At 44.2% G+C, this 23,280-nt stretch overlaps 1 protein-coding gene across 5 annotated transcripts in view; it reads left to right on the forward strand.

The window, feature by feature from the left end:
- Window positions 1-4,516: 4,516 nt before the first annotated feature.
- The window catches only part of LOC135396640 (homeobox protein Meis1-like), a 184,784-nt gene continuing 166,020 nt past the window's right edge, over window positions 4,517-23,280 (forward strand). For 3 of the 5 annotated variants that reach the window (XM_064627717.1, XM_064627716.1, XM_064627718.1), the window contains exons 1-2: window positions 4,518-5,166; window positions 10,005-10,225. In XM_064627717.1, coding sequence (XP_064483787.1) covers window positions 5,155-5,166; window positions 10,005-10,225 — 233 coding nt within the window. In that variant the 5' untranslated portion in view covers window positions 4,518-5,154. Of the gene's footprint in view, window positions 5,167-10,004; window positions 10,226-23,280 lie in introns of all 5 variants that reach the window. The other 2 variants (XM_064627721.1, XM_064627720.1) reach the window with 1 other exon arrangement.

Consider the following 23,280-nt stretch of genomic DNA (forward strand, 5'->3'; position numbering starts at 1 on the left):
TAATCTCCAGAAACGCGTACGTCGCGGCTGGAAATACTATGCCGGGATCTACTCGTCGGGTCACCTTGCCGGGCCGGGCCGGTCGGGCCGCATAAAAATATCAAGGTCCGGGCCCGGGTCGGGCCGGGCCATTTTTCGATGCGCCCGGGCCGGGTCGGGCCCGGAAAAGTCGGCCCGTGCAGGGCTCTAAGCCCCATTGGCTACGGCGGCGCCCTCCCTCTTCCCTCTCACTGCTTCCTCTCATGCGTAGAGACGCACTTGTACAGCGTATAGAGTGTTTTAGGAGAACGTAGAAGTGTCACGCTAACGTTCCCAAAAACATGACAAAGCAATCGCTTGATTCCTTTGGAGCGGCCTACGTCACGTTTCTGATATCTGATTGAGCGACAGCGATACGGAGTCGGAATCGGAGGGCCGCTTACGATTCTCTAAAAACTCCCTAATATCGCGTTTTAGTATGTGGGGAGAGCTCTACGAAAACGATACGATAAAGGAAGTTATCAAATTCAAGCTTAGCAATCTGATGTCACTCGCTTCAAAAAAAGAAGGTGATTGGCTTATCATGTTTTCGAAACAGTTATCGTGAACACCTTCCGATCTACTGAAACTCCCTATGTCGCCCTCGGGTTCCGATAAAATAAATCATTCTTTCTCACGACCGGTGAATGTGACCCGAAACCTTAATCGGAAGAACAGAAAGTTGCGTATAGGGTGACACTCATGTCGTAATAATTATATTGACATGTCTACTGCATGGTTTTCTTGTCGATATCTCGATACGAACATTAGGTTAGGCTTAGTACATCGGAATTTGTTGACGATAATGGCTCCGATAACTTGATAAGCCAATCGTCTTCTTATTTTAAAGCGGCTGACATCACGTCGCTGGTCTTTGATTTGTTGACAGCTTCCCATATCGTATCGTTTTCGTATATACTGCTTCTGATCTGCGAAAAACTCCTTATTGTCTTCGATGAGCCGCATCAGATTACAAGTCCCCGATAGGCTTAATTTTCAGGCTTATCATGTTCGTGGATTTAACTTGTTGTCCAGTAAGTAGCGGCATTAGGAGAGATAATTCTTTGGACAGAGCTGCCAACACGAAAGGGACATAAAAACAGAACCTCACTTCAAGACACGCTTGATACGAATCACATCAGGGAATATCGTTTCATTCCCGATTCGGGGAGAGAACGGGGTGTACGCCCTTTGGCAATTAACATAAATGCAAAGCGACAGGAAAAGGGATATGCCCCTATGCAACAAACCGGGAGAGGAGCCGGCATCGCTTGGAATATGGTGGTTGGTTAGGAGCATGTTATGTGGCGAACCTACAGTGTGACTCCGTCCCATCAGTATCGGTCATCCTGCCTATGCCTCACTTTGAAATCGTCAACTCCCCTCTACCCCCCCCCCTTTTTTTTTGCTATAGTCGTGACGATGCCCACTTGAGTGCGGCCAACAACGGCAAGCTACCTCGAACCCCCCCCCCCCCTCTGTTGAGTACGCTCTAAGAAACAGGGGGAGTAATTATAGTCCCTTTGGGGACTATAATGCATTGCCACGACCACTAGTCATTCTGGGACTAATTGCATGGCATCTTATGAGAACGTGCGCTAGTATTTGCAGTGCTATGGGTGTAAATTGCAGGATAAAGGACTAAAATGGGGAATAGTTGCTATCTAGGGAACTACAGGTTTTCCCGCCCATTTTAGTCCAAGTGCCATCTGATTTAACCCAGGTGCCGTCTGAAATAATCCAGGCGCCATGCGCAGAACTCACATAGCAAACGACACCACTGGTGCTGTCGTCTGCTGCAGAATATCTTCTGACCGAACTGCAGGATATTCCACGTGGTTAGAAGAGCGTGAAAAGGCATGACTCACATACCGGATGGTCCCACTGGTGCTGTCGTTTGCTACAGAATATATTCTGACTGAGCTGCAGGATATTCCACGTGGTTAGAAGAGCACGAAAAGGCCTCGCTCACATAGCAGACGACACCACTGGTGCTGTCGTCTGCTACGGAATATCCTGTGACTAAGCTGCAGGATGTGCATGATGTCTTTCCGTGCTCTTCAAATCGCAGGGAATATCCTGCGGCTGAGTCACAAGATACATCTTCGCAGACGATAGGACCACTGGTGTCGTCTGCTATGAGCATCATGCCTTTTTGCGCTCTGCTAACCGCGTGGAATATCCTGCAGATCAGTCACAAGACATTTCTTAGCAGGGCACATGACCAATGGTGTCGTCCTCTATATACTTCCGCTCCAACGCCCGATATATCGGCGCCGTGCGAATGCTCAACATAAGACGCAGCAGAACTTAAGTCCCGTCAGCAGCTTTTTACTTTTCCTTACACACGCATGTCTGTAAAATACTCTGCGGAGACGTCCCTCTTGTGAATAAACGGTAATAGTGTTTAGAAACACCATGGATTAATTCAGGTTGCACTCAGACTAAATTGAATAGCATATGGATTTTTTTAGATGGCGCCCGGATTAAATTGAATGGTGCTTGGACTATTTCAGATGGCATTTAGACTAAAATGGACGGGAAAACCTGTAGAAGCTGTAACTACTTCCCACTTTACTCCCCCCCCCCCTTAGAGTGTGTCCTGCAGGCTGTTCGTAAACGAACGTCATAAAGCAATAACGAAACAGGAAATACGTAATGCAGAATACAACACATCAGATTCAAGGAATTCGGAAACAATAGTAATTGCCCAACACTCAAAAGAGCCACGAGATCAGATATGAGGTAATGAAGTTCGAAAGCGTGTGATCGCCTTGACTTTCCATTCAGCATGAGTCGTCTAAGCTCAACAGCAGTGGAATCTCCCAAAGGGGTTAGAAGCGGGGAGGGGATGAAGCATACTTAGAAAGAGATCGGTGGAACGGCGAGTCAACGTCTTCGGAACACACCATATAAAATGACAGCACCTGACAGAAACTGTAACTTCCTGACGGGTGAGTGAAACATTATAAAGATTTTCCGACACAACAATTTCATACAGAACAGCAGACGTGTTTGTCGTAAAAGCGATTCAACCATAACCCTTCTTCGGAAAGCGTCCACCGATGGAGAGAAAAAGAAATCAAATCGGAAGTTAGCCTGCTGTCTCTTCCGCACTTGGCCATGAATTTGTCCAACAAAATCCACAAAGGGCACCCAACGTCATCCACATTCACTCAAACAGAGAGAGAAAACACCTCCGAATGATCATGGCACCGAGGATCCGTCCTCCGAGGCTCACGGTGGCCAGTTGAAACCAAACTAGCAACGTCACTCATCTCCGCTCTGCTTTTGCAGATTGGCCGCACGACGAAGCTCCGCTAAAAGTTACGTCACGCCCAATCGCGGAGAAGTGGGCGGAGCTTAACGCACGTGACATGCAAAGAGCGCGGTCCTCCTGGCCCTTCTCTTATTCTCCTCTCTCGTACATTGTTGCCAGGAGTCGTGACAGAACTTTTGGTGTTTCGGCTAAATTGGGCGAGAGCTTGATGAGACAGCACTGCTGTGCTGTGGCGTGGTGGTGGCTAATTTTCTCGACGATGAGGAATTTAATTAACAAAATTGTGGGGCGTACATCAGCAGCTTACTAATTTACGAGCGGGATCGGTGCACGTACTTGCTGCCAGGAATGTCGCTTTGAAGTAACAAAATCAATGAAGAGCATGTTGCAAGTAGAGCCCAGTGTGCGAGTTGAATCGATCCCAACGCGTGTCGTCGGTGGTCGATGACACTCGAGAAGGTGACTGAATGATCTCTAATCTATTCTCTATGTCGCAGTTTCATCGTGGTCACCGCCAAAAAGTGGAAGGCAATGTACTTAGTTACCGCTTTTGTCCACATTTATTGTGTTTTTCACCAATCCCGACAGGAGTGTGTACTTTTGTCATTTTCATCGCCCAAGTGTTCACATATTGCACTCCAACTATGCTGATTATTGACGAGTAAGTGTATGTGTATTGTATTGTGTATTATTACAAGTGTAGTGTAATTATTGGCATCAGAGTTGTAAGTACAGCGAGAGATGGGAGGAAGAGGAAAAGTGATGCGGATCCATACTACACGGAGCGCAGCTGAATAAACGCACATATGTGTTTAATGGAAGTAACTGTAGTGCAATTCTACCTCACTTTTCTTTAACCATATTTTGAAGTACATAAAGCGTTTCAGTGACGCATTGGATGAGAGGTTTCACCATGTTTGGCAATGCGCATGTAACGCAGAACCGCCAATGCCGGTACACGAAGCATGAATCTGCGTAAGGCTATGATCAAAGCTTTTACCTGATGTACTTTACTATCAGAATGCGAGCTGAGCCACCACGCACACACAACACGCGAACGTTTCCGTACGGCAGCGCCCTCTCTGAGGGGGGTACGTCACTACTCCTCTTTGTTAACGCCTTCGAACACTCACTCTCCCACCAAATATAACCCCGCCCTCAATAGGCCCCTCCCTCTCCGCGTGAGCGACGGTGGCGCCGCACGCGGCTTTCGCGGACCTGCCGCTCGCGTGGTGTCCGTCCCAAGTGACCGGCAAAGCGAACGGGGGTCCCAGAGAACGCTGCCGTGTGCGTGCGAGGAGTATCCTCAGAAAGTCGCTTGGAAGTGAGGACCCGTTTGCGCGCGCCCGCGTGAGTGACGCGGGCGTATAAGTTTCTTTTGCCGTGTGTGTAAGTGCTTCGTCGTGTGTGGATGTGACCTTTTATTTATTGATTTACATTTTTTTCTGGTGCCACCCCCTTCCCCACCCCTTTGTTTTGTGTGCGTGAATTTTTGCTTTCCACTGTCTCTGTTTCTTCGCAACATCAGTGAGTGCAACCGTCGTGTCAACAACAGAGTGTCGGCGACCGACTCCCTTCAAGCACAGTTTTCAATTGGTTTCGTATTTTGTTTGTTAGGCGCGCTGTGTTCTGGCAAGTGGTTTGGAATTATTGCGCCGCCGGGATTGTTCTTCTTGTGGAAGACAGTGTGTGTGTCCCAACGCCGCCGCTGCTGCTGCTTGTGAAGCGAGTTCTTCAAGTATATTAATCGAGTCATCGAAAAGTGTGTTGTGTTGTCGTCCGGAACCAACAGCTCGCTGTTGCTAACTCCATGGTCCCCAGGGAAGAGTAGCATAGACAGAAAAGTTTTTGCAGAGATGGCACAGAGGGTAGGTACTCACACATCATGCGTCATGTTCCAAAGTACCATGGAGTGCAACAATTGTCACATTGAGTTCGAGGGGTGGACAATATATATAGTACATATTTATCATCAAGTTGCTTTCCCTATACGCGACGAATTTGGAAAGTATTGTACAATGCCAACTCGCAGCAAAATCAATTTTTGCGCAGAGAAGTATTTTGGGGAATTGGTTTTCTCGCAGTGTGCACACCACGATTGCGCAAGCACTGTTTTTGCAAATCATTTTCTATAAAGCCCGATTGCACGCTGTAAAGTTGCACGATTCTGGTTCTCTTCCACAGTGCCTGTTTCATGTGAGCAACAGAGTATATAGCATGATTTCACATATTTTGTATGTTTGTTTGTAAGGAAAAAAAAATGAGGAGAAATTGAACTCGTCTCCCGACTTGTTCTGCTACTCCTAACATAAATTCGCACCCCAGCTATTTTAAATGACCTGTCTTCGGCTATTGCTTATGAGGCTAGCATTCGTATTTCCCAGACTTAAAACCCGGCATTATTTTTGTGTGCGCCCACATGAAAGGCAACTGATATTATTATGTAACAAATTCAAATTTTGTTTACCGCACAGTGTTCTTTTGTCTGACTCTTTGAACCTCACTGTGATTGCGTCACTGGTTGTAAGCACCTTCTTCGCACCTCATTGGTTACGGGGTGCAGTTTCAGTTTACTAGTCATAACGATTAGTGTGACTATTTACGCTCCCGAACGCGATTTCAAACACGCGAACGCCTTCGAAGTGATCATTGTTTACTGAGCGGGCTTGGCGACCTCACGTGCTTTTCTGCCGCATGGGTTTAATTGGCTGTCGCCGCTGATTTATGAATTGCAAACGAACGATGCCATTCAGTATCTCAGCTTGTATGAAGGTTTGCCGGCTCCATTATACACGGAAGCACCTATTTGTTTCTATGGGATGTACGCTACTGTGTACTGCGTGTAACTGTTTGCCGTCATTTAATTAATGCGAGTTCTTACTAAATTACTCCATAAATATCTAAAATATTGTTACAGTTTGGTTGTGATAATGACACGGTTAGACATTGTGTCTAGTTCACTGAAACAAACCTTACACAAATTTTAAGCTGCTAGATTCTGGACCAATCTTTATCAATGACAAAGCTCGAGAAACATAGCTCGCGACAATATATCAATTTCACAGGCTCTTTTGGGCACAGCTCACGCTGTGCCATAATTTTTTTTTTTTACGTACAGATGTGTTCTGAGTGCGGTTTGCACATGTGGTGATCGAAAATTGCCGTGCAACATTGTTCACTGCGATACAGAATGTGTGATATATGACGGTGTGCACAGAACCAGCGTCATAAGTGTAAACTACCTATCTTTTAATTGCCTAGCACTGTCGAAATAGGGGCAAGCGTGCATATTTTACCGATTGATTGATTTAAAGGAAAAATATTTTACCGATGCACGAGATAGTCCGCACGACGATGCAGAAAAGGTGATTTCTGCACGCTTGTTGGTTTCGATAGATCTAGTTATATCAGCATTTGCATTGCCCAACGAAATTTACACTGGGCACGAATTGTAGCTGTCCCTTCAAGCCCAAGTATGCGATTTATCTTAAAAACACAAACAAACAAAAACATTCGATACGTAAATCTGCATGAAGACACGCCCCGTGGATAGTTTTCCTGATGTCAGGGTTTCGAATTAGTTGTCGCGTACAACTAAAATAGAATTGGGTTAGATTTTATATTTACTAGCCGTTTCTCGTGACTTCCAGCATTCATATTGGGAGAAATTCCATATTACCCCAACCTTGTATGAAAGGCTAGCAGAAATTTCTGCGAAAGTAGCATCCACCAGCCTCAAACGTCCATCAGTACAGCCTCTGTGTGTGACGGGGGAGGGGGCGATTCCACTCACATGACAGTTGGGGTTCCTTTAGTGTATACTGCTAATCTCTGAGAGGAATTCATCGTGGGCTCAGCCACCGTCGGATAATCCTCGGGGGGTGGCATTTACCGGTTGCGGTTAATAGCTGTGTTCACACCTGGGCTCAGTGCCATTCCAAGGGCGTAGATTCTTTTGTGTTGTCTGTAGACACGTGCAGGCAGGGCAGAGACCACGTCCTTTTCGAGAAAAGTGTTTCTGGTACTCTTGGAGGTCGGTGTTCGAATACTCCTCCCTTCCATGGTGCGTGAATGGGGGACGTTCGAAAGTGTGCGTGTTTCTGTTTTCGTATCTTTTTTAAATCACGGAGAAAAAGTCAATTCAGAAGAACAGTTCAATGCTGCAACCGGAACATCCCTCACCAATGCCCTTTTTCGCACGATATGTTATCATAACGATTCTTTAAGGACACTATTTCTTAGTCAGCTCCAAACAGCCTATATTATATACTTCACTTTGCTCAACTATAGAACTCATTCGCCGACTCTTTTCCCCTTTATCATGTTTCATTTTATTAGAACCATCTTTTCCGTTGCTGGACATCAGTTTGACTTCAAAAGCGCCATTTACGAAAATACTTTACACTTAAAGAAATTCAGGGAAAAGGTGCTGACGCCAGGAATGGAACCTGGATCTTCTGATTTCCGGTCAGTCTGGGCGTTGGAGGCTTACGTGTTTGTGCCGTCCATAATTGAGCCTCTGTATGCAACAAGGGGATAAGTCGACTTATCCCCTTTTTACTATTTTTGCTGCAATGACATCTACATACCAGTATGTACCTGCCAAAGAAAATTTAGGACCGTATTGCAATTTATTAGCCTGCTACAGGAGAGTAAGAAACGGGAAACGCATGTATGTCAATGGGACGGACAAACACATCAGGCCCCTTTTCTCGGTTTGATATTTTTCGACTTATCCCCTTATTGCATACAGAGGTTCAATTGTGACTTGCCTCGGCTAATTCTCGTTGTTTACGTCTTTTATACTTTAAAACTCGCACATTTTGTAAGCCTTAAGTGTCGTTACCTCAAGCTTATTTCTATCCACTCCCTGCTGCGTAACCCTTTTTACACGGGGGAGGGGGAAAAATAAATAATAAATGCTATTTGGTACAGGTTTTTGCAAACGAGAATACTCTAAGGGCCGCAACTGTCACTAAACTGATTAAAATGCGATGTTATAAGGGCGTATATGAAAAACGGTACAAAAACGGTTGCTCTGTACGCGTTGGTTAGATTCAAAAGCAGGTCGATATTGTTTGTTTGTTTGTTTGTTATCATTAAACATATCCCCCCCCCAGGTCGATATTCATACACACACATTATTCGTTAACGACTACTTCTGAATTTAAAATCTTCACGATCTCCTTCATGGTTTTCCGGTCCTTGACTGAACTGCTGGCTGATATGAAACACAATGAGGTTCACTCCGATTTCCAAAATGTCAAATAAGATGTGATACCGATACACATGAAAGAAATGCAGCCTGCTGGCCGATATCAGCCCCATCTCATCATCGTATCTTTATGTGTGTGTGTGTGCGTGTGTGTGTTGCAGTTAAGAAGATGCCTATAGTTGGAACGTTGGAGATGCTATGTGTGGACGTTATTTGACGTGAGGGCTATTAAGTTATCAACGTTATTTCTACAGCACTCTATCAGAGCGCCGAGCTGATGTCACACAAGACGTTTACACGACTCTCGAACACCCTACACGACACCACACAGACGAAGACCCCGATTGTGTTCTCGTGTTATGAAGCAGGCGAAATTTTTGTCGATAACTATACAACATTCTATCTTTCATCGGATGGCAGGCAGTTCGAATGCGTGCGCTTGAAATGCGTGTCAAAGGCTCAGCAAAAAGCATTTGAGAAGATAGTATAATGTTGTATCTCTATACTGTAACCCCCAACCGAGTGAACAGAGGCTTCCTGCTCGTCATCCGAGTGGCACGCTTACACACTATCCGATACGCATACGATGTCCCCAGATGGGGCTCCACACGCATGCCGGTAGATACAGTAAGTTTAGGACCGCTATTTCAGTGGTATTCTACGCGTAGTGGTGTTATGTTTTAACATTGGATGGGGTGATAGAAAATGAAGACGGCAGTGGCACAGCAGGGTATAGAAGTATGGTGAACATAGTAGAGATAATAATATACGGAAGCGTCTTTGCAATTGTACAGCGTTCAGCGGCCGTGCGTATGTCATTTATCTTTTATTCAACTTTCAGAATAATCATCCATTTTCTTTTTTTTATTTTATAATAGTTCCTCAGTGTTGTACTTTGTATTGAGAAAGTACGACGAATAAATAAAAACTAATGAATAGTACACAAGTGAATAACAGTTCATAGTGAGAACATCTCTGCCAAGTATACTGTAGCTTCCAAAACGAACAAATCGCTTTTTAGGAATTTTTGAAGTATTCAGTTTTTCGGAACTGTCCAGTTGCAGTGCCGGCTACGGAATTTACTCTCCCCTTTGACGCCACAGTAGCTGTAACATTAACGACTATTTTAATTTGTCACATAAAACTATCCATGCGCTAGCGGTTATCTGTTACCTTACACCTGTACGTTTTTTCATCTTTGTTTAGCGTTTATGTGATCACATGTAATAACGTAGCATGTCGTTTACGGGAATTGTGCCCCTGCACGTGCGTATATACGTCTGGTGACAGCCGTTAAACAATAATAGTTATTGGGGAGGGGGGGGGGGGGGTAATGTCAAAATTGGCCCACCGTTGTTGTTGTTATTGATAGTCGTCAATGAAGAACACAAGCATGATGCGCGTACATGGTACACTATTATACATGCTTCATGTATTTCTCGAAGCTCTGTGTTTGAAGACGTACAATAACTGGACCGCTTTCGTTTTCAGTACGACGATGCCGTGTCGCACTATGGCGGCAGCGCCGGGGGTGGCGGGGGTGCTGCGTTGGACGGCCCCCTCTACGGGGGAGACCCACACTCACGCATGCAGCCCCTGGCTCACAGCCCCCACCCCATGAACCCCATGTATGGAAACCATGCCGCCATGGCCAACCACGTCATGGGTGCTGTCCCGGACGTGCACAAGAGGGACAAGGATGCCATATATGGGTAAGCATACTGACTTCTACTTCGAGCCTATTAGTTCAAAACGCGATAGGCTGGATGACCGACACCTTTTCGCGCGTGTGTGTGTGTGTGTGTGTGGGGGGGGGGGGTGATATCTTTATTAAAAAGAAAGGAAAGGTTAGCCAGGCAAAGAGCCGGCTTGCTATTCCAGAGAAAAAAGGAAAAACAAAACAAACAACAACTCTGGCTTGTGTGAGGAGTGACGGAGAACTTTCGTATTGTGCTGCATGGTGAAGACACGATCTCGTCCCGTTTGCTTTACGTATATTCAGATAAGGAAGACGGTCCTCCGAGAGCATTACATACACAGATAATGCTATCTTTCAACGTTCCCTCAGCACAAACTGGAGGGGCAGCAACTACCCCTTCAGTTTGCCTCACCCAATGCCATCACCTAGTAGTATAATTGTTGCTGTTGTCTGATCATCGTCTCTTTATGTGTGTGTGTGTTGTTCAGTTTGCGTCATCAACTGCAGCATGATGTGGTTCGAGTCCCTTCGCTGTCTGCCTTTTTCGACGAGTGCCATATTTCAATGATATACTAACGTCATCTCGGGAGCTAAAAGAGCGCTTGATAATATATTCTCGTTACATCTAAATATGAAAATAACTTTTATTGAACGTAAGCATGAGGTAAAGAAATTATACGTGCAATGTTTCAAACGCTGTGTTATTTTCTGGTGGTTAATTATAGGGAGAAAGAGATGCACCCGCAATGCCGTTCTTAGATTGAATGACTAAGAGGTGTTATGAGCGGCACGTCGTGCCATGTTGCTCAATGAAACCAGATGTCTATAAATTCGCACTACACGTAATTATAATGAACGTTGTCGACTGGCGGACGGGGCGCCTCTCTGCAGCTCTGCAGGGCAGGTGCGTGTGCGAAGGTTCTTGTTCTCCTCTGCACTGACGCATGCACCGAAAAACATTGCTGGAACGCGCTGGAACGCATTGTCTTTGGCTGGCTACGTACTGACTCTTAGAAATTTGTTACTTTGGTTGTACCAAGTGGAGTTGGAACATGGGACCCAACGTAGTGTTCAGTTAGGAGCTTGCAAACGCTAGCAGCTGTCAAGTATGTCGTGTGCAGAAAATAACAATGCAAAGGTGGTGGGCAGCAAACAAATACGGCGAATAAGAAACAAACACAAAAGCGTGCTGTAGAAAGAAGCAGGTACCTTAACGAACAATGGTGGACAACAGCTGCCTATGGAGCCGCTTTGGCGGTTCACTTGGTTGCTCTAAGTCTAAGCTATACTCGGACGTTCAACGGCCCATAATCATACATTCAGACCTGTAAAAATTACTTTTCCAAAGTAATTGAATTACGATTACAATTACATGTTCACAAAAGTAATTAAATTGCAGTTACAATTACTCATTTTCTATTGTAATTCAATTACGATTACAATTACTGAAAAGTAATTGCATTACTGTTACACTGAATTACATTCACAAAGTTGACTGCAATGTGCAAGATTTGACGTTCACATTTATTGCACATGTTCTGAAAGATGGTGGTAGTTGTGCTTGTGGTAGAAAAACAAGTTAGAGAAGTCTTACACGAACACCGAACATCACAGTCAAAGGGGGTTTCTTTCTTCAGGTATGTGAACAAAGTGCAGATCATGTGTGCAGTTTGTAACGTCCATTGGCTTTCAAGAGTAAGGTATTCCCAAAGTTCTTGTCTGTGAGGATGCCACGTCTCCTTGTCATAACCAGACCACCAATCGAAAACAGACGCTCCACTGGTGCTCTGCTGGGCAGCCCAACATTGTACTTCATGAACACCTCGAGCACACAATAAAGATCTTTCAAGCACTCTAACGACCCTGAAGTGCGGGTCACCCATAATCAGTACTCCTTTTCCCGTGGTGCAAGAGTTTTGCTCCTTCCACATTCGAATGTAAAAAATCTGCACCGAAAAATGTACCGATCTGAATCGAGTCTTTGGGTAATCACTGTGACAAAAAAAAAAAGAAAAGAAAAAACGGTGTGGAACTGACCCTAACTTTAAACATTGGGCCTTCCCAGGTAGCATTCTAAGTAATTCCGAAAGTAATTCAAAATCCGTTACGCGTTACTTGTAAAAGTAATTCAGTTACAGTTACAATTACATAAAACCTAATGTAATTCCAGAAGTAATGAATTACTCAGAAAGTAATTAATTACAGTAATTCTATTACTTTACAGGTCTGCATACATTCTTAAAACGAGAAACAGTAAAAATAAAAGAAATTATATGCTATAATATGCCATCATATACACATGGTTGAAAACGACACATAACTTAGCCAGGTCAAACATGACCACAAACTAACAACCTTGTATACCATGTTCCAGCTTCAGAACATCAATTTCTCACATAAATTTCTCATTGGAATGCTGTTTTCTCGAAAATATTGGTGCTTGATGCATTTGATTTTCGGTCCTTATCAGGAGTAGAGCGGCCGGTAGTGTCTGGTTACTTTGTATTTTATTGCAAAGAAGAAAAGGAAAAACAAAGAAATTAGATTCTTTGTTGCTCTGTTCATTACTAGTTGTCAACCCGGCCGAGGACGCCAGCAACTTGGTGGCAGGGTACAAGTTGCTTAGACACGCCGTCTTCCGCGAGGGACGTTAAATACGGGGTGCCGTGTGATGAGCTTTCATCGCACGTTAAAGAACCCTCAGGTGGGCAAAAGCAATCCACAGACCGACCGCTGTGGCGTCGCTCATGATCTCAGTTGTCTCGCGACGTAAACCCCCAATTATATATTATACTAGTTGTCTTTTCCTGTACATATATTACATGTTTGCTTACAAATATTCCATATTTTCACCTGTATAGGTGTTTGATTAAATTTCTCTCGTTGGTTGAATACCAATGTCAACGAAATCCAGGCTCATGGGATAAAAAATTAAAAAATGTCGTAATCGCATTCCTATGTATTATCTCATCGTATGTAAGTTGATCACTAATTTAAATTATTTTCAGCTGCTTCACTCTCAGTTTAAATTGAATTGAATTGTCAGGAAAAAAGAGTAATTGAATGCGTTACACGGGGAATTCTGCTATTCATGCTCAATATTTTTTTGTCGTTTCAATGCACACTACACCATGAGCTATGTTTCTTATTCCACGCTGTACAAATGTTGATCGTTTAGTACAAAAACGTATTTCCACGTGGCATGATGCCTCACTAAACATCGAAATATATATCCTAAATGCTTGGCTAGTAAATATTTATTACCTGCTTCATCATTTCAGCACTTACTTGTTCTCAGATGAGGGGATTCTGCACCGTGTATAGTACTCATTAAACCTACAGGCTAACATTCACAGCTTTTAGTGTTTCTTAGCCTCTACACATCGGCGCAATAAACGGCTGACACGTCTCCTCCTCGTCAGAAATTCATCGTGGAATTGAAACTATGACAGTTAGCGGTGGAGGCGCTTAGCAACTGAGCCAGGATAATGCAATGTTTTTCAATCCTGCTCATAACCAATGTTCTAACGAACGCACCGTCATTTTAAAATTTCACCGTTCTTTAATTACCTCACCGTTCTATTCTTGCACAACTCGCTAGCACGTTGCGAGGTTGCCGTTCGATACGTCCTAAACAGTATCAGACACCAGCGCCACCTACCGTGGCGGCGTGAAATCGACGTACCTATTAATGCCTTCCCTTTTTATACTCTCGCGCGACCTGTGTAGCATTGTTTCCTGTACAGATATCGATTTCAATTAAGCTGATCGGCCAGCAGCGAGAGCTCTGATGGTCCGCGCGTGCAACGTGTGGCCGGCACTTCCTCCTCTCCCATTATTATGCAGAAATTGCGAGAGTGAACAAGCGCTGGACGACCGGGTTGTCGATAAAATTGCACCATATTTATGTTGTTCTCTCAGAGGGACTCTAGAACGGGGGTAAGGAATGCAAAGACGCGAAGGAAAATGACGCTCTTTCTGAGTGTGTTGGGGGTTTCTAGCATGGGAGTAGTAGAACTCGCGACGTGATGAATCGACCTCACTTTGTTCTTTTTCTTCTTCCTCTTCTTCTTTTTTTTTTTTTTTTGTTCCAGTCAGCTCTAGGCTTCAGCATAGCGTTTTGCGTATCACTTTTCTTCTTCGTGGAATGTCTAAATGTTCAGATTGGGTGAATTTCAGTCGCATGGGATGACATCAAGTTGTATAATCAGGAAAAAGCAATAGGGGAAGGGGGGCTCATTTTTACATTGCCGACATTGCTGTGACCAACGGTGAAATAATAAAGGCCCGCTGTAAAGAAAGCCACGGGGTTATCAGCAAACAGTTGGGGGGGGGGGGTCTGAATAAGTCACTGATAAGATCTCCCATTTAGTGTAATTGTCAAATGTCAACTAAACATTTCTGTGACTTTTTCTCCGGTACATGAAGCGTCCTTGGATAACTCATCCGTCCAGACGTCCCCGAGAAGGTCATTTCTTACCTGCGTTTACCAATGTTTCTCGTGTCACAACTACAGCGTGTCGGGGCCTTCAATAAATCCAAACACTTTTCCCCTGACAGTCGTTTTCATTACTGCGCAATATCTCGTTTGTCAGAGGCGAGATAATGCTGCCCTAGTGGTCGCGGAAGGCATTACGGGCGGGCGGCATCATCGTCACAGAAAACGTGCAGCTGAATCCTCATTAAATTTTACGCCATCATCCTCAATAGCGATGAGCACATCGCGCATTTTCTTACGCCGGTGGCGACACCCGCGCATCGTATGGGTTATGGTTTCAGTGGAAACTATGTATTTTATATCGCGAATGGAATGCAGGAGCGACAAATCGATACGCTCATTTGTGCGTATACCCTGATGTATAAGTACGCCTTCGCAGCTTCGAGTGGCTGACGTCGCTGAGACAGCTGCAAATTTGAAAACAAAAATATTTAAAAACTTTAGTAGATGTTGCTTGTAGAGCTAGTTGGTTCATCACTGCATTGCATGAGAACCACTTCTTCCTCTTGTACTGGCTTTCGTGCAATTTGAAATGTATGTAAGTGTTATTACACATCGTTTCAACCTCTCAAACGCCGGTGTACGTTGATCGCTTTGCCCCCGACGTGTGCTGGACTCACCTGGGATCCAAAAAAAAAAGAAAAAAAAGAAAAAGGAAAAGAAAGGAGAAAAGAGAATTGGTCTGGCTTGAGAGAAAAAATAGGAAGAACGTGTAGACTATAATTTTCTGTGTATTGTGCATAGAAATTTGACGCATTATTGTGTAGAATACTGTGTGTATTTACGCGTATCGCTGTTGTATCGATATGCAGAATTCGGTGGCAATACAATAACGAAGGCCTGCGGTCCAAGGAAGTCTAATCCTTTTCTTACGCGATGCAAAAGGTAAGAGCGTAAAAAACGCAACACACACACACACACACAAAAAAACGCTGACCTATGGGGAGATCCGGACGTCCTGACTCCCAGGAAAATGCTAGCTGGATCCGCGCCTGGGTCGCACGTAATGTAATAAGACTCTCATAATTCTGAAGTGTTTCATTTCAATGGATAATAAGTACCTCTCATTCTGCGCTGCCGGTCACGAGGACATTTGCAATTGAATACACTGGCTAGCGTAAATGTCCCGACACGCTTGGCGAAGTTGTCGAGGTTGTCTTTTTTTTTAACGCGAACGTGAGCGTTTCGCGTGGCTCCCCCAAACAACACATATGCCTCAAAGATACGAGACTGCATTGACGTGCTTCGACGCATGCATTCAAAATGGGGGGTTGTACGATACTGGAACGTACCATGTCTGTGTGATCACACACAAGAAAACAAATATCCTGTCGCAGTCACATTAGTGCAATAATGAGAAAGATGGAAGAGAGAGATAGGTTTGCGCCTTATGGTACGGCAATATCCCTTGTCCGCTAAGTTCAATGAGAATCGCCGCTAGCGTATATATCTTGCATTCTACTACTGACCCTGTCAATTTGTCGTGGTGCTGGTTCGTGAACGTGACGGCCGTACGAGACCAGCTCGGTACGGGGTCCCCTGGCGAGGGAGAACGGGCTGCTCATTTGTTGCCTTTCACCCCTGCGCAGTTTGGCACCGTTTAGTGGGGAAATAGAAATATCGGTGAGAAGGGAAAGCGCCGAACAGAACCACTCTAATTTCGTTGGTCGTATCTAAAGTAGGTGGATGTCAATTCATGCGTAGGGGCAATGTCACCGTTCTGGATCAGAAGAGCCTCTCATTGATCAGTTCGACAGCATTAAAGGAGTCGTGACACTTTGCAAAGTGGAAACTCCAGCGTTAGGGTTCCGCGTTTTTGGTTTTAACCGAAAAACACCTAAAAACATTGCCATTTTTTTCGTCATTCGGTTTGAACCGAAAAAAAAAAACCCGAGTACAAATGAATGCCCCAGGAAAGATTAGGGGGATTAATCGCTGCACACGTTAACTTTAACGAAACGAGTCGGCTTGTGTTCGTTTCGCTTACTTTTTCTTTTTTTCACGTTCTTTTCCTTGGGCGGATGACCTGCGTGGATTACCTTTATATTCTCCGATAACTGCAGGGCAAAACCATGTACACGCCAGAAAAATCACCGAAAAACGTCGACTTCATGAAAATAAAGAAGCAGCGAAAAACATACGTCGAATCCACCCTAGAATAAGAACCGATAGCGGGGAACCCTAGTTATAGCAGAGTAGGTTATATCACGTAGTTATATCAGAATATATCAGAAGCCGGGAGCTGCAGAAATTTCGAACAGTCAGTTCGAAATATCGGCAGCTCTCGACCTGGGGCTTCTCCTTCGATTTGTTACATGCTGTTCATTGCGTCTAACACGTATAGTACTCCACGCCACAGAATTGAGCAAAAAAGAGTTATTTTGCCACGTGTCCTACCTGGCAAGATACAAACCTTTGAACTTGTGCGTGGAGCCATGATGACGTCAGAGAATTGAGAAGCTGGGCCATTATTGGTGCTCGTAAGCACGTGACCCCTCCCGTGGTCGCATCCCTACAGGGGGTGGCTGCCGAGATGAGCCTTGGTATCGGCGGTGCCGGTTTTCGGCACCGCGGTATAATTTGGTAGACTCTGGTATGCGCTGTATAATTTGGTATAATACGATATAATTTGGGGTGGCGTCGAACCCTTGCCGGGAATCTGCAATCTAGACTTACCTTCCCAAAATAGCCTGCTTGCCAGTTGTGCATCCAGTACACTAGCGTTTTACGGTGGACGAAACGATATGTTACCTTACACGCGTCGCCAGTTGCAGGTTTGAATATGACGTTATCCCTTCCTTGTACACGGTGTGTGCAGAAAAAGTAGCCCCACATTTACGTACATAACGCGTTCCCTGCTTACCGTATGAACTTCCGGCGGCGCACAACCACCCATTTATGCGATGAGAACCAACAAAAAAAAAAAAAAAAAAAAATCGTAGTAACGAAACTCTGCGAGACAAAAACGTTAGTCACACGAACTTCGCTCCCCGTGCATTTCTAATGAACATGGCGGTGTCCGCACAGTTACGTTGTCCTACCGCTAGGTGTGCCACCTGAGTAGAAACCGAAATGAAATCTGGCACCCCTAGCGGTAGCTGGACGTAACTGTGCCGTGACCGTCATGTTGACATCTGTACAGGCAATTCGGGATGCACGGAGAGCAAAGTTTGCGTGGCTATATTTTTTGTTACGCATAGTTTGGTTAGTGCGATTTTTTTTTTGTTGGGTTTCATCGCATAAATGCGTGATCGTGCGCCACCGGAACTTCGTACAGTAAGCAGGAAACCCAGTACGTGCCTAAATGTGGGGCTACTTTTTCTGCGCGGACACCTTGCACTTCAGTTAACCATCTGAAGCGACACTGTACAGCTTATGGCGAGAAAGGTTGTGAGGGGCGAGTCACGGTACGAGAGGGCAAGGCGAGAGGGAGTGACGGTATCAGTGAATTGAATATTTTAGAAGAATTGAGGATCCTGGTGTGTAAACGGGTCATGTCGTATGTAACGCCACGATTTACGTTAAACAAAGAGCACTAATGCATCTTAATGCATAACTGCATGCACAATCCCACTGCAGCCTTGAAGACAGCAAGATTTACATATTCAATAGCCTGGGCGCTCAGTATACTCTTACATCACAATTTGGGAAATTGAAAAAACGGGCAACACTGTGTGGAAGTGGTCACCAACTGAGCATTGCCCGTCAAGTGCGGCGGCAAAACTACATCGCATACGGACACAACAGGGTCTAAAGTGAAAGAAGTTGGTTACTTGTCGGCTACGTAGCCATCAGTATAACCAGCAAGTCTGTCGGGAACATATACCACTGTTGCTTGATGAATTGGGGATTCTTTGCTACAAGACGTCGTTCCCAGCCGTTCTATGTAAAATTTTGCTAGCATATTACAAATATTAAGCGTTTTCCATCACATTTCTAACTTGTTCCGCTGTGTTCGGAAGCAGCTAGTTCAAAGAACTATAGGCCGTCAACATAAACTGACTGTGTTACGCGGTACCTTTAAAATCTCAGCACTCGGGACCACGTACATGATGTTCTCCGTGGAAGACGGCGTATGTCAGTAACTTGCATTATTCTAACGTAACACAGGTTGAATCATGGCAACAACTGCGGTTGATCGGCTTCCTCCTCCTTGCCTTTCACATGTCGTAACACAACAGCACTTGAGCTGCAATGGAACGTGGTGTTTTCAATTAAAAGTGTAACGCCAAAAAACTCCTCTCTTCTTCTTTTTTTTTTTTTTTTTTTTTTTTTTTTGGCGCTGGCTTAGGTAAAACGTCACAAATAAGATGTGCGCTCTGAAAACAGAACTTGACGCATCACGCGCTCAGAAGCAATCGTCTGCAGGATGATATCTTTCTTTTTTCTGACTCGTTCAAAATAGGAAATGTATCAAAGTATCAGTTTGGTATAAGTTAACATATATGCATCCGAACTGATACACGAACGGTGTGCTTCGTATGTTTCAACAAATCATCAGGAAATATAATGATATTATTCTGAATGACGGTTGCTTCTGAGGGTGCTATGCGGGGAATCGTATTTATCGTGTGGACGTTTATAAGGGATTTAAAGGGATTATTATACTTCTATTTTAGTACATCGGAAGGTGTTCACGATAACAGTCCCGAAAACGTGATAAGTCAGTCACCCTCTTTCTTTGGAGCGAGTGACATCACTTTGCTAAGCTTGGATTTGATAACTTCTTTTATCGTATCGTTTTCGGGCAATTCTTCCGATGCACTAAAACTGATTATTATTGATATTTGGCACTCACCGAGGGCGATATAGGTAAAAATATGACACTGAGGAAAGTATAGAAAGAAAGTACAAAGAGAGGAAAGTATGAGACGAAAACGAATGACGAGAGGTAATTGCAGTCAATCGCTTTGTGGGCGGCCACGCGCCAGTGATCGTCGATTGCAGGGACAGACAGCACCGGAAGCAGTCCGCGAAGAGAGAATCACCCTCCTACCCTCGTAACCGTGAGCTCACTCATACAGTGCTCGACTCAGTAAAAGGAGCAATTACAGAAAGGGACGGCAAAGAAAGTCACGTGGTGGGCAAGATTGAGTAATGTGACATCTGCAGGTTGCGTTCCACGTGAAATCGGTTTCGATGATATCGTCGATATTGAATTATATACTGTTTGTCCGTTCTCTTTCTTCAACGGTGCGTTCACAGATTTACCGCCGAATGGTTGTTTAAGTTTTGCCCAGTCGCACCCCACGCGACGTCAACGAGGTCCCGTTAATCGAATTTACGCCTCAAAATAATTGACAGCAAATACGGTGGAAAATACACCTCGAGGCGTGACAGAGACGCAGATTTGGGAACGTTCTCCGCATTATACGAACAAGAAAGGGAAATATTTGCGCATGTGGTCTTGCCTGCCACCTTGGGGAAGAAGAAAGAAAGAAAGAAAAAAACAAAAATGTGGAGGCGACATGGGTTCGTGTCGTTGCTGTCACTCGCGCGCAAATATACTTTATTCTTCAATCTGTTTTGCTTTGTACTAAAATACTACAACTATTTTTACGAATACTTTGTTACTTTTCCGGCATTATTTTGCCTCCTTAATTGTCGTGCTCTGCAAATCACCGACAAGAAACACCATTAGAAGGAGCACCGTCATACGAGAGGCACAACGATCCGCAATATGTCTCCGTAGTATGCCCAATGGGTGTGAGGTGCGAAGAGAGAGGGAGAGAGACGAGCGCATTTTCCAAGTTTCCTGTCATTACCTCGCAGTCCAATTGTACTCCGCTAACAGCTGGCGCGTGAGGAACTGGTGAGAGCGCAATTGAAAATACAAATAAATGGGACGGGAGAAGTTGTCTTGACGACTCCATAATGGCAACTGAGCCCTATGGAAATGCGACTGTTGTTTCACACGTAAGCGAACGTGATAATTAGACTCGTATGTATACTGCACGCTTGCTTCCCGTGCGTCTTGTCTCTGCATGCCGGTCATTGAGACGTTGCCAGAGCGGGAGCGACGCTGTGAACGAGACTTGAAAATTCCTATATTTGGACATGTTTTGTGTTTATCGCAGCGTTGTGCCCGTTACCAAAATAATGTAACGTGAAACCGACGCTCGTTACTGGAGCAAAAAGTATAGCGAAGTGCCGATTGTATGTACGTTTTTTAAAGTAACGCAACACCGCTACCGCTACTCATAAAAGTAACGCGATTCTTTATTGCTACTTTTGCTGAAATTAGAAATATTGTTTGGTTTTGTATTGTAAGAATAACTATATTTTGGTCATTTCCCTTCTGATTCAAATAAAGCAAGGGGCATTTGATGAGGTTATAAGCAACTCCGGAATTATTCCCCAGAATAAGGAACTCCAAATAAGTAGGGTTCCGCGTTTTCGGTTTTTATTTTCGGGCGGATTCGGCGTATGTTTTTCGGTGTTTATTTATTTTCAAGAAATCGGCGTTTTTCGATGTTTTTCCTGGCGTGTACATGGTTTACCCGACAGTTATCGGCGAATAGAAATCACAGTGTAATATTTCCAGATAACAACAACAAATAAATCGTGAGTATGACCTGGGGGATGATTCACCACTGGAGAACAGTACACTACCCCATTGTACGCGAAACATTAGATGTGAGATATGAGAATGAAGTTAAAGTTATGTGCAAGTACAACAACTGAGCTCTCCTCCACTGGTTGCGCTGCGCTACGTCACAAAAAAGGAAGGTGAAGAAAAAAGGGGAAAAAAGAACATGATATTTCCGGACGACGCTCACTCAACAATGCGTTGTCCGCTGCGGTGGCGTTCTAAGGCTAACGAAAAAGTAAATGGACATTGTTCACACACACGCACACACACAAAATTCAAATTGCGAGTAGATTTACACATTTACATTTTTCACAACAAAAACAACATAGATGAATGGATGATGATGATGTGGGATGTTTCCCTGCGTTGAGTGCAGGACCCTACCCCATTCCAAAGAGGTTCATATGAGAGGATGAAGAGGGAAGGAAATCCATTTTTCACAACCATCGTATTTCTGTATGGTTTTCTGATCTGCATCAACAACTTGCTGGTCACGTGCAGCAATTTATCTCTGTCATATGTCTGGGAATGTCCCTCTGTATTCGGTGTGTTTCGCGTATGTTTTCCTGTGTTTTTCGATTAAAACTGAAAACGCGGAACCCTACAAATAAGGAACGCGCATTTACCGCCTAAAAGGCGCATTAGCCCTTTTGCAGCGTAATGCGACATCAGCACACTGTTCAAAAGTAAAACAATGCGGGGTACGTGATGAAAAAGTCGTCGGTGGGCCAAGGGAATATCGGTAGCGGTAAGGTTACACGATCACGCTACCATGCGTTTGTAACGCAAATGCTTGTTCCGCTATACCAATTTCAAAATGTAGGGCGATTCCTGTTTCGTTGGCAAAAAAAGTGGCGCTTACAGTAACGGCGCTACTTGTAACTGCTAGTTGTATAACTAAAACTGTTTTGGAGCTAAGCTGTACGTCGAAAAAAAAAAACGTCTTTGGATTCGGTTCTTTTTCGGTAAATCATGCAAATGAAAGCAAAGGAAGATACGTACCTATAACGTCTGAACAAGAACAACAGATAAATTGATGATGATGAATGGGGAATGCGCCACATGAGGCGCAACATCTCAATGACATCTCATTTTTTAAAATTTTTCTATCACATCACATCACATCTCAATGACCTATACCGTGTACAAGACCACTGATATCTGTCTAAGGAAACGTCGCTAAGGGATTTGTTTTGCCGATTCTTTCTTCAATTTCAAGCTCTTAAAATACTGAACTGTGACATGCACTTTCGTTCATTCGTCTTTGCTAAATATACATTCTGCAATTAATTTCAAATGACATATTATAGCAGCGGGCGATTTTTAATTTTTCCTAATTTAGACAAGCAAATTTAAAACATGGAACTTCTTCTCCTTCTTTCTTTTTTTTTTTTAAGGGCGTGATTTATCAGCACATTCTGCGGTTGCCCGGATGCAGTACTTTAGAGGCAATCAAGATATCGCGTAGCGCCTCCTGCACTCTTAAAAATGAACTTCACTGCATAGCACTCTCCTACGCTCTAAAAAAATGAACTTCACCGCATAGCACGCTCTGCGCCAACCATTGTCATGAATCATAGGGTAATCGCTTCTGATTCGAAGAGAGAGGGGGCGTACGCCTGTTTGTGTCAATTTGGATATATGATAATTGACATTCAGTGTCAGTTATCATATCAAATTTTCAATTATCAAATATCATTGAAGTTCAGTTTTTAGAGTGTAGCCAACCATCATCCTGAATTACATCGTTCTCTCCCCCCCTCTCCCCGGGTTTGTTTGTGTGTAAGAAAACAAGCAGAGGAGATATTGAACCCGACTCACGACGTGTTCTGCTACTCCTAATATAAATCCCCCCCCCAAAAAATAAGTAAAATATTAAAAAGTAAAAAACCCTACTATACTTCCCTACTTCTCTAGTGCTCTGCTTGCAAGTTCGCTATTCCCTATTCCGAAGTTCACAATTGATATTCACTATTCA

The sequence above is a fragment of the Ornithodoros turicata genome, chromosome 6 (assembly GCF_037126465.1).
Source record: "Ornithodoros turicata isolate Travis chromosome 6, ASM3712646v1, whole genome shotgun sequence".
Taxonomy (NCBI): Eukaryota; Metazoa; Arthropoda; class Arachnida; order Ixodida; family Argasidae; genus Ornithodoros; species Ornithodoros turicata.